Genomic DNA, 15,375 nt, shown 5'->3' on the forward strand with positions numbered 1-15,375 from the left:
CACTGGATGTACTACAACTCCCATTCTTCACGCTAGTAAAGAGAGACATTTCTTTTCTATGTCTGGCCTGGGTACTGACTCCAGCACCATTCGCTGGCCACTGCACCCGCACCACACCTACAACATCCAGAGAACCAGGAGCCCCAACATCAGCCCCGTCCTGCGGAGCATCGGTGTGAGAACTGACGCTGTGAATCATTACTGCAGCCAGAGGCAGTACTACTCCCATCCTCCAGGGTTTGCGGTATCATATCTGGCATCAGCATCTTTTACCTAAAGAGACACCCAAAAATGTGGCTAAAGTCCGGGAATGTTATGAAATAACAAGCACAGTCCACCGCCGATCCAGCAGTGATATCTGACAACCTCACATGACCGCCGAAGCCAGTGACTACATGCTTACTGTTGTCAGGTGTCCATGGCGACCGCTGCTCTTCCTAATGGTTCTTCACCGGCCCTTAGTGGGCGTCATGGATGCAGAGGGGGTGCCTTCTGTGACTCTGTGGAGGAATCGGAACTTCGGGGGTGGGGCCTACAGAGGCGCTCAAGTTGCATTTTTGTAAAGTTTTACAACAAAGTTTTGACTGCACCGTATAAATAAGCCTTGTATGCAAATGAGGGGGAGGAGCCAGGACATGAGAGGGCAGTCTGGGCTGTATGTTAATTAAGGGGAGGAGTCAGACAAACTTTCTAGTACAGAGAATATTGGCATAACACTGTATGTAAATGAGGGGGAGGGGCCAGGTTCACAGCACAGATCGTAGTGAAAAGATGGCAGATTAAGTATGCAAATTAAGGGAGTGGTCATATTCACATTCTAGATGGAGGGTAAGATTACACATCTTAAACATGGCACCTGGCAGTATGTAAATGAGGAGGAGTGGTTAGATTTAGAGGACATATAGTAGGGTAATGATAAAGATGGCGGCTGATGATGTATGTAAATTATGGGGAGGAGCCGGCATAATCAGATGTCAGTATGGTGAAGGGACACGCAGCTGTGGCTCATCTGATTAAAACGCTGTTTTTCTTTTGTTGATCCGAGACTCCGTTCCAGAGTTATGATACTTTTTCTTAAAATGCTAATTAGGCCCTTGGTGCAATGAGGCAGTCACCATTGCTCTTGCTGCACCCAAGCTCCACTCCTTTCTGCGGTCAGCCCCTCCCCTGCTGCTTTGCCACTGCCTGACCCCGTCAATAACAGCAGCGAGGGAGGAGCTGGCCATGGAAAGGAGCAGAGCTTGGGTGCAACATGAGCAATGGTGACGCCCTCATTGCACCAAAGGGCTAATTTACAGCAAGGAAAGGAGTTAAATATCGCAAGGAGGCGCCAAATTTGGTTCTAGATAGCTGACACTGTCATATAGATTACGGTTTCCATTCTGTAAGTTGTAGTCTCAAGCCCCTTTGTCCTGGAGATGATGTCCACCACAAATTATATGTAAATGAGGGGGAGGAGTTAGGATGAAAAGAAGTCAAAACACCTGTGAAAGTTTCTTGAAAGTTTATTCGCAAGACGATGTAAGGAGAATGGCGGACTCACCCGAACGGAACGACAATAAATAGGTAAAAAGTTCAGAAAAACATACAGATTATCATGCGCTGGTTTCACAGTCGGCGGCGGCGGGGGATGGGAGGGGTGTCCCCGCCCCCTCAATATTCCGCTAACTTGGTCCATTTTTTGTACAGACATTGGAGCACGGAGACTGCGTGTAAACAGGACGGTGCATCCCATAGGCCGGACACAGGCCAGATGTGATTGGATCCCCATCATGTGATGGCTAAGAGGGAGGAGCTAAGTCCATTGTGTAGAAAACTGGAAAATCCCTCAAAATGTTTTTATTTTTTTAAATTTTTTCAAGTGCACCTCTGTAATTAGTCTGGCAGACATCTGTAGTGAAATCTTTCATATATTAAACGTTGTGTGCAAAACAAACATGAGACAAGCACCTTAACTATCATAGTCACCCCTCCCCCTCTAATGCAATGGCGAGTAGGCGAGGCCAGGCGGTTACTCTCGTCAACCATAGGCTGAAGCTCTCATACAGGCGGTCCTCCAGCTCAAGCAGCCACTGCGCCATTTTCACTGGCGGTAGCGTAGACAGTTTGAAGTTTCCATGGATCTCTTCGAATACAACCACATCTGTAACCGCAGATTAAAGGGATGTTTCAGTGATATAAAGTTATCCCATATCCACAGGATATCAGATCGGTGGGGGTTGTACTGCTGGGACCTCCACCAATCACAAGAACAGGGGCCCCGTAAACTGAAATTTTGGGGAACCCTCCGAATTGAATGGAGCGAGGCCCCCATTCTTGTGATCCAGCAATAGGACCCTAAATGAGCTAATAGACATCTCCTGTGGATAGCTTTATATAAGCGGAATATCCCTTTAAGTATGTGGCCAATGACAGCTTGTAAGGGGTCCCACGTGACATTTCACGCATACTGTTCGCTGCATACGCTGTGGCTGTATTATGCTATAGCAGTATCCGTAACAAACCGAAACCAGGGGCTGCAACATCGACGCAACGAACCCCCAAAGTGACAGTCAGGGGGCCCGAAATAAGCTCCACCACGCTAAGCAGGGAGGGAGAAGGTTAGCGGCAAGTTATTAGGGCACCTAATTATAAAGCTACTCGTCGGCAAAAACAGCCAACTTAGGGTTAACGATTGTCAGCTTCACCTCATATTACACCACAGCACTTTTATAGCTGCCAAAAATGGCAGCCTTCACATTCCCACCATTCAGTGCCAGCTCCTCCCAATATCCATCTCTACGCAGATAAAATGGCCACCAAGCTGCCCTGTGCGGCTTCATACACAAAAGTCACACCGGAGCACCATAACAAGAGATAACAGTGCAGACAAATGGAGCGGTTGCTCATAGCAACCAGCTGATGTCATTGTGTGTTTCTGACTGGTTTCTAAGAAGGCGGGAGTATTGCCCATAGCAACCAATCACATTCCTGCTGTAGTGCAGTTCAGAATGTAAAAGCAGAGATCTGATTGGTTGCTATGAGACTTCTACCTCCATCTCAACCAATCACATCACTGCTTTTAATATGTGCCTTAGTTGTGGAAGGCATTTGAATACCTTTATTGACAACATTTTTCTTTGACAAGAACGTAGGTAGAAGACGCAGACAGGACTATGTTACAAGCTACTTCTAACATGGCTGTGTCTGGACACCACATGGCTGTGTCCAGACCCCAACATGGCTGTATACACACACAGAGTCCTTGAGTCAATTATCAAACTGAATAAAAAGCTGCAGCCAATCGGATGACGGCTTTCATATCATAACCTGCACTGGAAAAATGAAAGCTGAAATCTCATTGGCTGCTTTGGAAACTGCTCCATTTTGGCTTCTCCCCTCAGTAAAAATATCTTTAGTGATTTAAAGGGTGTTTCTCGCCAGACGGCCCCCTGTAATGTTAGGGTGTCTAGTGTTAGAGGCACCCTCTAGGTGGTCAGCTGTGAGTTATGCCAGGTTGGTGTATCTGATTGGCCTTGAGGGCTCACCTACCTCAATTTCTATATTTCACACCACAAGATTGGCGCCATAAAATTGGGGGCGTTCCACCTGTGTGCGGGAGCGGTAGATCACATATCATTTACGCTTGCCGTTTTGTTGCTGGCAGCCATTTTGATTTAGCGGGAAGAACTACATATCCCTGAATGTGCGAATGGGGAAGACAAGTTAAGTGATCCTGTGTGTCTACTGGAGCGGGCCGGCAGAGGGTCCGGATTAACGGACAGTCCGATAAATGTATAGACTGCGCTAGGGACCCCCGATCCCATGAGGTACAACCCTGTGCGGCCGTCGCTTCCACTCTGGCGGGCTCATCGTTCGTGTATTACATGGACTTCCATTCGTCTGAACGGTCGGCAACGTAACACAGCCTTGAAGTTTAAATTCCTCACAAGATCTCTGCTTGCTGTCAATAAATGGTAACCTCCTTGTTTACATCCAGGTGCTGAAAACCTTTCCTGACAAGAATGGCGTCCGGGCCTAGACAATCCTCTGCGAGCCAAACACAATTTCTCTTGTACTGGGATTCAGGCTCTCTCCTGGTCCTGCTTACACAGCTGAGCTTTGTGACACTGTCTCAGTGCTTTTAGAGATGGTTTCTATTCACCGACAGCAAGCAAAGGTCCTAAAAATTGCGACACATTGGAAGACAAGGTGTATTGGAAGGTCACTACACTTTACATCATACATGATGACGCTTCAGAAATACCAACTGGTGGCAAATTCTGAAAATCCAGTATTTTTGGACACATTTTATAGTATTTTATCATTATTGGTCCTGAAAAATGTCACAGGATGTCCAAAGAAGATAATCCCAGAGTCCTTTGTGTCACGGCAGCCGCCCCGCTCGCTCGTCTACTCGCTAATGGACAATACAAGGAAACAGGAGACGCGCCTCGCTGGATCGGCGGCAACTGTCACACCGCTTTTCACAGGACTGTACTCCCTGAGCTGGTGCATCGGTACAGGCCAAGAACATAGCGACTGCGGCCTCGTCATATATATATACGTGCAAATTATCATCGACCAGTCAGACAGGACGATCCGACCCTAAACACAGTCATCCGAACCGCGACCCCAAATTTGTCTAGTGACTCCCAGTCTGTCCATGCACGACTGGATCCTACCAAACTCATGCAGGAATATGACTATGCACGGGGAAGATGGTGAAGACTTCTAACCACTTGCTAAATCTGTTCCTTCTGGGGACATGCTTGAGGCCTTTACAGCTACCTTACTGACATGGTGCACCAGTAAAAGGGAAGCTGTCTAAAAACGAGGACCTCCACCGCTTTCCACCTCAAAGACCCCTCAGAAAAGTGTCCAGGACTCTTTGGTTGTGGATGGAGACTACCTGAAGGTGCTGGTAAAAAGTCCGTAGAAGGCAAACCAAGGTGCATCCGTAATAATGTGTCATCAGGGCACAGACATTTTTCTACAATTATTACAAAAATGTACAATATTCCAAAAAATCTTGTTCTTCCAGTCTGTGGGACACCTTCTGAAGAGCGCTGAATACCCCAAAACAGCAAACTGCAGAGACTAGCAAATTCTACAAGGCTGAGCTACACAACGGTTCATTCGCCCTGGGACCGGCCGGTCTACGGCGAGATTGCAAAACGTTTGGCCAAGAACACCACAAATATAGCTGAGCATTGGTGAATTTATAATAAAAAAAAAATCCCCCAAAAAATCAAAGTAACTTGTAGGATCGGCTCGGTAATCTGCCTGAGATGGTTATTTATTCCAATTGCTTACAAAATTGTTTGCCGTTTCAAGGGCGTGACCACGGAGGATCAACATCCCTCTCGTTCAACTGGTCGACCGGGTTGGACCATTCTTTTTTCCTGGCCAAAAACTTTTCTACTCCAACTAAACGACGTCTGGGTCACACAGTAAACCACCCAATAAGCGGACGGCAGTATCCCTGCTCGGCCTCGCGGCGACACGTGTAAATAAAACGCAACAATAAAACAAATGATAGAAGAGACATGCTGACGATGAGCCTATATAAAACATCCAATATAGAGGAAAACATACAAAAAAAAAAAAATTATTAAAAAAATAAAAACCTGTTGCCAGCCGCCTTATAGTATCACCAATACTTAGGACCGACGAGACCCGATAGTATAACCACTACTTAGGACCGACGACCTGTTCTCGACGCGCCGCCCTCTGATTCCAATTAATGTAATAAAGAAAAAAAACAACAAGATTTCTACTAAAAATAACAACCGATAATTAAGAACTCAACCGCTTATTAATTAGGATGACTATGTACAAATATCTGCTGTTTTCTTGCGGACCCCAGCCCGGGACAGTGTTGTCATGCTACATCTGCATGGCGTATGTGCTTACCCGTTAATCTACAATATAATTATATCTAACATGCACCCAAGCACACGCCCCCCAGGAGTGCAAGCCCCACCCTCGAGGAGCAACAATTCACTGTTCTATCTCCAGGAATAAAAAGACATATACATCCGGCAATCAAAGAGGATATTACAGGTTACTATTCGACCGTCCCTATATTTTACGGCTGGATCTAAACTATAACTTGCGATGCGCTCGGCAGGAGTTGCCCGTAAATTGAAACCTTTGCGCAATCTGAGACAGCTATACTACCCAGGATCAAATGGAAGCTGATGCAGTTGTGCAGCAATAGTGCAACATTCCTGCCGTCTCCTATGGGAGAACTCGAAAGTGTGCAGCCATAGCAATGTGTGCCTACATATGTCATAAGCAAGGGCGTACATAGTGAATGGGGGGTGGGGGAAGTCTTCCCACCTGTATCCCTCCTCCATCACAGGACGGACAGGTACGTTTTTGACCACCCTCTTCCCATCCTTAGGGAGACAAGACTGGTTGCATCAGTTTTATATCCCCCACGTTAGGGCCTGGGCCCCTCAAAGCACAGTTCATTACGTAGCTTATTGGAAAGGCATGCAGGTGGTTCCTCTATGCCGTAATGCGCACACAGCTCCACGACTGACTCATGGAGAAGCAGATTCAGGGCGGAGCGAAACGCGTCAGCACTTATATATTCCCTGTTTATGACGGGTTAAAGCTCTCAGTCTTGAATGTCCATATCTACAAGTACAAGCAGCATTGATTGTGGCCCAAAATCATTATAAACCTAAAATTTTTTCTTTTTTTTTTTTTCTAGAAGAATACGTTATGCAAATAGTCGGACGGAAATGTCGCGGTCTGTGTGTCGAAGAAGAAGCGAAGGGGGGGAGCAGAGGTTTGACCATCCAGGCCACAGGACACGGCTGGAGGCTCCTCTCTGGCTACATCTTGTCTCCCCCTCTTTGGGGTAATCAGGGGCTCTGACCGGTTACTCGGGTTTAGGGTGAGAAGACTTGTTACTGGTAAACCTGCTCTGCACGCTCAGGGCGGGATCTGGCAGCGTTAACGTCTCCGGGGCGGACTTCTTCCGAGGCCGGTCTTTGGGGACGGTTAAAAACTCTGGAGCATCAGTGGTCAGAGGGGTGGAAGGTGCGCTGGAGGGCCCGCTGCGGGAACAGGAGGGCAGTGCAATGTCAGTGATTGATATGGCGGGTGGGAAGATCCCGATTTTTCTGTTGGTGGCTTCCTGAGTAGTCCGTTCGTACTCTCGCACTTCATCCATCGTCATGTCTGCGAAAAGAGAAGGAAATGTAAGAGTAAAGCAGTACCTGGTCCCTGTGACATCACTATCGCCGTATGTGATGACATCACACTGTATGAGATCTGTGCACCATGAGTCTTGTAGGATAACTCCTCCTGGCAGTGTTCTATTACCGTGCACCTCTGCACCGGCCACATGAGCGGCCGATTTTATATTTTTATATCTAAGTAGCTTTACCTGTCCGTCCAGCGCCGTTATCACTGCAAAGTGGTACAAGACTTTGGGGTTGTCAGATAGAGATGAGAGGTGGTTGGCGGGGCTGTGACAACCTCTCAGACAGGATATACAGGCAGGTTGTCAGCAGTAATAGATGTTCCTCTAGTATAAGGTGTGTGATCTCATGTCTGATCCCATGTCATTATATCAGTGATGTCATCAGCAGGGGGCGGGGCTGTGACAACCTCTCAGACAGGATATACAGGCAGGTTGTCAGCAGTAATAGATGTTCCTGTAGTATAAGGTGTGTGGATCTCATGTCTGATCACATGTCATTATATCAGTGATGTCATCAGCAGGGGGCGGGGCTGTGACAACCTCTCAGACAGGATATACAGGCAGGTTGTCAGCAGTAATAGATGTTCCTGTAGTATAAGGTGTGTGGATCTCATGTCTGATCACATGTCATTATATCAGTGATGTCATCAGCAGGGGGCGGGGCTGTGACAACCTCTCAGACAGGATATACAGGCAGGTTGTCAGCAGTAATAGATGTTCCTGTAGTATAAGGAGTGTGGATCTCATGAACACCAGGGATAACCATATAGCAGGTTTGGGGGCCCCTCTCCCTCCATGCCCTCCGCCAGCCCCCTGGTGTATTACGCTCTGTGGTATAATATTGCAGGACATACACTCTCTTTGGCGTCGCTGTCTATCTCGTCTTGTGTCGGGGGGTGTTCACTGCACACTTTTATGTTCGTTTTGAATTGCATGTTTTTCTCGAATTGTCGGACGTCCTCCATTGCCATATCTGCAAAGAGTCCAAGTTGACAGATGGCGTCATCGGGTGACAGGGGGGTGCAGAAGATTCAGTGTAGGAGAGGCGTGCGGGGGAGGGGGGGGGGGGTCTTAAAGTGCAGGCGATGCTAGATTTACTGAGCGAGTGTCTGATAACGTTAGTGTACATCTGCTGGGAAGAGAATTAGGCAGTGGTGATACAGGAGGAGCAGCGGAGATCAGCGGCTACGAGGATATAGGAGGAGATCAGCGGCTACGAGGATATAAGAGGAGATCAGCGGCTACGAGGATATAAGAGGAGATCAGCGGCTACAAGGATATAAGAGGAGATCAGCGGCTACGAGGATATAAGAGGAGATCAGCGGCTACGAGGATATAAGAGGAAATCAGCGGCTACGAGGATATAAGAGGAGATCAGCGGCTACGAAGATATAAAAGGGGAGGTGCAGGGAGGACGGCAGCCAAGGATCTCTTAGAAGAAGATTCAAGAGATCGCAGTGTGAAGAAGGAAAGATCTGGAGGTTTCTACTTACCTGAGATACAAAAAGACAAAACAGGAAGAAAATTTAAAAAATAATTACACTTTTATCCCCAGCTGTAGGCGATAGATTGGCCATCCCTGCTCTGTAGGGTCAAGGTCAAGGATAGATTGGCCATGCCTGTTCTATAGGGTAAGGTTATGTGCATGGATAGATTGGCCATGGCTGTTCTGTGTGGTAAGGTTATGCTCATGGATAGATTAGCCATGCCTGGATAGATTATCCATGCCTGTCCTGTATGGTCAGATTATGCACAAGGACAGATTGTCTAAGCCTGATCTGTCTTATTGGTCTTTGTACATGGATTGATTGGCCATGTCTGTTCTGTATGGCTAACCTATAGGGATCGATTGACCATGCCTGATCTCCGTCGTTGGGCTATGTACATGGATTTAATGGTTGTATTTGAGCGACAATGATCAAGCTAGATACATGGTTTGATTGGCCATGCCTGTTCTGCAGGGCAAAGACATACAGAAATGATTGATTGGCCATGCCTGATCTGTGTGATCAGGCTGTGTACAAGGATTTAATAGCCAATCCTGTTCTGTGTTTTATTGGCCATGCCTGATATGCATGATCCAGCTATGAACATGGATTGATTGAGCATTCCTGTTCAGTTTGATTAGGCAGTTGTGCATGGATTGATTGACCATCCCTATTTGGTTTGGCATAGCTACTGTGCAGGGATTGATTGAGCATCCCTGTTCGGTTTAGTTCAGTGGATGGAATTGTGCCGTATGGCAGTAATATATAGAGAGCTCTACAGTAATATCCCATTTAGCCTGTCCATACAGAGCAGACATGACTAATCAATCCGGCAAGTGGTTCACATGTAGAACCTATATCCTGTGCACGGACTATAAGCTTGTACCAGTGATGGTAAAATAATAGCACCATGGGTGACGCCCCATTCCAAATGCCCAACTGCATAATAATACCAGACAAGCTAGCACTGGAGCAAGTGACAAGATGGCCTGAAGTGCTTCTGGAATGCAAAGCGTTAATAACCAAACCCATCAAGCAATCATTATCATTATCTTCTATAACAGACTGACTGGCGATGCAGTGGAGGCCCCTTTAACAAGCAAAAATCCGCAATAACCAGGGTTTTGGGATGCCACTGTTCCTGCTCTCACCACTAGAGGGCAATCTCCATAATTACAAGTCATCTTTGGTAATTAGCGCGGATCTGCCCCGATGAAGGGCAATTACAGGGGCAGGAGAAGTCTAGTAAAGGGATTCATTAATACGGTAAAGAATGGGCGGCGTCCGGCCTCGCTCAGCGCCCAGCCGGACATTATCGCCTTATTTCTATCTCAGGGTTTTTAGCAATTCGCCCAATAAAACCCAGGAGGGTGAATGAGACGTGCAGGTCGCACATGGTCCTGGACAGCCGCAGGCCTGTGGATCGTATGTCCGATCGGCTCTGGACCTACTGGGGCGTGCTTATTCTATGGGTCGTCTACTTAGGGCGTAGCTGTAATATAAGGGGGTGCGATTTGCTTCGACACCCTGTCCTTCCATATGAGCAAGAATCTGACCCGTCTCCTGACACTAGGCGCGGCTGCAGGACCCATGACGGTCCCATCCCCATCTATCTGAGACTGTTCTTAACCCCTTAAGGACCCATGACGTACATGTATGTCATTTCTGTCCGGAACTTATAGACCCATGACGTACATGTACTTCATGGTGATCGGTCGGGAGCAGGAGCTGCGCCACCGCCCGATCAGCGGCAGGGGTCCGGCAGTCACTGATCGCCAGACCATTGCTGCTTGCGCCGGCATCGGTGAAGTCAGATTTTCAAAAAATGGCCTGGTCCTTAAGGTGAAAAATGGCAGGGTCCTTAAGGGGTTAAAGAGGACCTCCGGCACTCCTGACAGGTCTGCATCTTCTATGGTAACTCTGTAAGGTGCTGTTCCTCTGTTATTCCTCCAGGAAATAGGATGGTACCTTTCCCTTTGTCAAAGGGGTGTACCTTACATGGTCTGGCCAGGGCCGCAGTGATTGGATAGTGTCAGAGGGGGCATCGAGACTTTTCCAATGGGCAACACCCAGCTGTTAATTTCTTCATACATTTACAGGAGGAATAACAGAGTTGTAAGAAAGGATTCTCAATAAATGTCATATTGTGGAAAATTGTCAGTTGTACCAGAAGTCCTCTCTAAGAACAGTCTCAGATAGAAATTGGCAGGGACCGCAATGGGTCCCTCATCTAGGCCTAGTGATGTCTGAATCCTCAGCCCTCCTCCGCTCTCCAGAAATGATATAAATCTGAAAAATCTAAACCGACTTCCATTTCTAGTAATGAAGGGTCCGTCTGTCGTCTGTCCCACCCTTGGATATATCAGCAAGTACTATCATGGCTACAGAGACTATACAGCCATTCCTGCCATATGGGCAAACAAGGCTCCTGCCTAGGACTGACTCTTTACTTTCTTTTATATGACCCTCTATGAACCCCACGGTCACTTACCATACCACTCGTCGACCCATGCGAAGGCCTGCCGGTGTCCAATCAGCAAGACATCCCTCACAACCTGCACAGAAGAAGAGGAGGTGTCACTCCAATGGAAGGAGCAAGGACTGCTGGCCATCACCTGTAGGGTCACCCCACTCACCCTGTGCACAAACTGCTCCACCCGCGTCTGCAGACCCCAAACCTCAAACTTCACGGCAACCAACTTATACGAGCACATGATGGGCTGCTGTGTCTCTCTCCAGCCCTCCCTGAGAAGCCCTCGGCCTGTCTTCTCCGATTTGAAGGTCCTGGGGTCCTGCAAGAAAAAGCAGAACCTGAAAAACACAGGAACAGGGGGCGGGGCTGTGACTACCTCTCAGACAGGATATACAGGCAGGTTGTCAGCAGTAATAGATGTTCCTGTAGTATAAGGAGTGTGGATCTCATGTCTGATCCCATGTCATTATATCAGTGATGTCATCAGCAGGAGGCGGGGCTGTGACTACCTCTCAGACAGGATATACAGGCAGGTTGTCAGCAGTAATAGATGTTCCTGTAGTATAAGGTGTGTGGATCTCATGTCTGATCACATGTCATTATATCAGTGATGTCATCAGCAGGGGGCGGGGCTGTGACTACCTCTCAGACATGATATACAGGCAGGTTGTCAGCAGTAATAGATGTTCCTGTAGTATAAGGTGTGTGGGTCTCATGTCTGATCCCATGTCATTATATCAGTGATGTCATCAGCAGGGGGCGGGGCTGTGACTACCTCTCAGACAGGATATACAGGCAAGTTGTCAGCAGTAATAGATGTTCCTGTAGTATAAGGTGTGTGGATCTCATGTCTGATCACATGTCATTATATCAGTGATGTCATCAGCAGGGGGTGGGGCTGTGACTACCTCTCAGACAGGATATACAGGCAGGTTGTCAGCAGTAATAGATGTTCCTGTAGTATAAGGTGTGTGGGTCTCATGTCTGATCCCATGTCATTATATCAGTGATGTCATCAGCAGGGGGCAGGGCTGTGACAACCTCTCAGACAGGATATACAGGCAGGTTGTCAGCAGTAATAGATGAATGTGTGTAATCAGGACGAAGGCACTGCCACGGTTATTCAGGGGGAAGGGGGTGACTGACATGTTGTGTGCTCAGTACATGTGTCTTGGAGCCGTCCCCCAAACCCCTGCCCCCTCCCCATTTATTCTTAAAGGGAACATGTCATCCGGGGGCCACACATGGAGGCCAGTCGTTCCTCTAAATTTTTTCATGAATGTTTTGCATGAGTATGGCTCCTCCCCTTATATATCTACACATCACCATCCGCCATATTTCTTACACTACTAGAATATCCACTGACTCCTCCCTCTTATTTGCATATAGATCAGCCGCCATCTTGTTTAGGGCCAAGCAGGCGCTGTGCGTTTTGTGGGAGCTAAACCTGTGGCACATATGGATTTTGGCGTGGGTTCGTACCACTGCGGAAAATCCATCCTACCGCAGCGTTTCCTCTGGACTCCGCCCCCTCATTTGCATACATCTCCTGAGCCTGTACGAGATCAGACTGACGGGCGCACTCGGATGAACGCCCCCGGCCCCCTGGCGCTGTGTGAGGTGCCGGGCGCTTGGCAGATGGATCAGCTGTGATGAGCTCAGTCACCGTTTACAGTGAACATAACGCGATTACACGTGCGGTCATGTGTGGCGACGTTACATAACACGTATGTGCTCGCGCTTCACACCTGGGGACATTAACTCTTTACCTCCCTCATGGACTTATACTGTTGTATCTGTTCCTGGGAAACCTGGGTGCCAACCAGTGACATCGTGTTCTTCCAGGCGCCATCGTCAACCCCGCTGATGACATCACTGCTCACAGACTGTTCCGGGGGCCACTTACCTCCGATTCCTTATAATATCTCTCCGGAACAGCGTCACACGCGATATCGATGAAGCAGACCTCGCGCTCCAGGTCCTTCAGCTCATTGACAAATATCTGTAGAAAATAAAGTAACGCAGAAAACGAACCGTCATGTCTGACCGGAGGACGCCGGTAAATACTGGGGGTTGACCAATCAGATTGCAGCACCGTGGAAGACAGACATGTAAGGAGAAACCGATTGGCTCTCAGAAATCTAAGGTGTGGCCTTCTTACCCAAAGCAACCAATCAAAATGCAGCTTTTATTTCCTGGACTGCGCTGAACAATGTAAGTCACACTGATTGGTCGCTGTGGGCAACTCCTCCGCTCTACCGTTTCTTTCATTGGTTTGTCCCTGTTGCCCATAGCAACCTGAGTGGACATTTTATTTGTTCATTGAGTTTTGGTTGCTACGGGTGACCGGAATCAGAGCCGCCATCCAGCAGATGTAACCCACCCTAAAAGTTTTCAATATCCTGAACCCTCACAGGAATTCTATATGGGGGTTGGTGAGGAGCAGTTCCCATGGCTGTACTTCCCGATTACCACTAGATGGCAGCACAGTCATAAATCCAAAAGCTCATCCAGCTTCCGTGGATTTGGAGACAACAGCAAACTAAGGGGTTAACCGCCATATCCTACGATGCCCTGGAATTTGCTTAATTAAAATTAGTTTTTTTTTAAAACAGCACCAATGATACTCACATCGTCATTACTTCCCTTATTGTCCTCATATTTTGTCTCTATGTGGATGGAGAATTTCGGAAGGAATGAACACTGCAAACAAAAAAACACCAGGGGGCTATTATATATTCATCATACCGTAACCCTAAACCTTCCAGATACAGTGCAGTATGGTGGCGGTCAGCAGGCAACAAAAATGGCACAACTAAACCTAGCCTATGAGGGACACTACAACTCTCAGTGCCTCGCCTGATGATGGTTATCCTAAACCCTTCCATTCCATGCCATCCGACAATGAAAGAGTTAAATGAGCATCCCACATATAAAGTGGTTCAAAGATGGTGTTCGAGTCTCTGCTCAATGTGCAGTCAGTCCTCATAGGTGTGTTATAGGTAGGAGTAACTCCGCCCCCGAGGAGCCAGAAATGACTGGAAGGCATTCTGGTAGATTTGGGGCCAGGCATTTCTCTCAAACCTTAAAATAATATCCGCAATCCATGCAGGTGACCAAAGCACAGAGCATGAGGTGGCCATGTCATAACAACATTTAGGGTCATCCTCATTAATTATCTCTAAGGTAACTGCTTTCAGATGTTCCTACAGGATGTGGCTTAGATATATTACAGGATGGAAATATCTTGGAAAAGACTAAGCTGCTGGAGACAAGGTCTGATTCTTGATTGTCAGCTCCTTGGGGGAGTGGATATCATCATTTCCTCACTAAATAGTCAGCTCCGAGGGACAGGATCTAACTGACGTATCAGTAGATATTCAGCTCCTTGATGGAAGGGATCTGATAGTTATATTGCTAAACTGTCAACTCCTCGGGGCAGAAGGAGCGGTCATTATATGACTACATTGTCACCTTCTCATTGGAGACAGTCAGCTCCTTCAGTGAGAAAGTGTGGTCATTATATCACTAGACTGTCACCTTCTTGGGTGAGGAGTCTGAATATAGGCAGCTGCTGAGGAACAAATTCTGATCATTAAATCATTAGACTGTCATTTCCTCGAGGGACGGGATCTGATCAATAAACCACTAGATTGTGAGCTCCTGGGGACAGGGTCTGATGGTTATTTCAAAAATTGTCACAGAGGGCATAGTTATAATATCATAAAATTCTCAGCTCCTTCTTGAGGGAGGGTCTAATTATTTGATCTCACTGGATATGGGACGGGTCAGATAATTGTATATTACTAGATTCTAATTTCCTTTAGGGAGGAGGTCTGATTACTGTTTATCACTAGAATCTCAGCTCCTAGTGGGAGGGATATGATTATAGTACATCACTAGAATCTCAGATCCTAGTGGGAGGGGTATGATTATAGTACATCACAAGAATCTCAGATCCTAGTGGGAGGGGTATGATTATAGTACATCACAAGAATCTCAGATCCTAGTGGGAGGGATATGATTATAGTACATCACAAGAATCTCAGCTCCTAGTGGGAGGGGTATGATTATAGTACATCACTAGAATCTCAGCTCCTAGTGGGAGGGGTATGATTATAGTACATCACTAGAATCTCAGCTCCTAGTGGGAGAGGTATGATTATAGTACATCACTAGAATCTCAGCTCCTAGTGGGAGGGATATGATTATAG

At 47.2% G+C, this 15,375-nt stretch overlaps 1 protein-coding gene across 2 annotated transcripts in view; it reads right to left on the reverse strand.

Moving 5' to 3' along the window:
* Positions 1-1,489: 1,489 nt before the first annotated feature.
* PITPNC1 (phosphatidylinositol transfer protein cytoplasmic 1) overlaps positions 1,490-15,375 on the reverse strand; it is a 47,239-nt gene continuing 33,353 nt past the window's right edge. Inside the window, exons 4-9 of one of the 2 annotated variants that reach the window (XM_044300130.1) lie at positions 13,793-13,864; positions 13,068-13,163; positions 11,325-11,480; positions 11,180-11,243; positions 8,056-8,174; positions 7,039-7,176 (exon numbers count right to left, since the gene is read on the reverse strand). In XM_044300130.1, the coding sequence (XP_044156065.1) occupies positions 7,171-7,176; positions 8,056-8,174; positions 11,180-11,243; positions 11,325-11,480; positions 13,068-13,163; positions 13,793-13,864 (513 nt within the window). In that variant the 3' untranslated portion in view covers positions 7,039-7,170. Of the gene's footprint in view, positions 7,177-8,055; positions 8,175-11,179; positions 11,244-11,324; positions 11,481-13,067; positions 13,164-13,792; positions 13,865-15,375 lie in introns of both variants that reach the window. The other variant, XM_044300129.1, reaches the window with a different exon arrangement.

This window comes from Bufo gargarizans, chromosome 6 (genome assembly GCF_014858855.1).
Source record: "Bufo gargarizans isolate SCDJY-AF-19 chromosome 6, ASM1485885v1, whole genome shotgun sequence".
NCBI classification, from domain to species: Eukaryota; Metazoa; Chordata; class Amphibia; order Anura; family Bufonidae; genus Bufo; species Bufo gargarizans.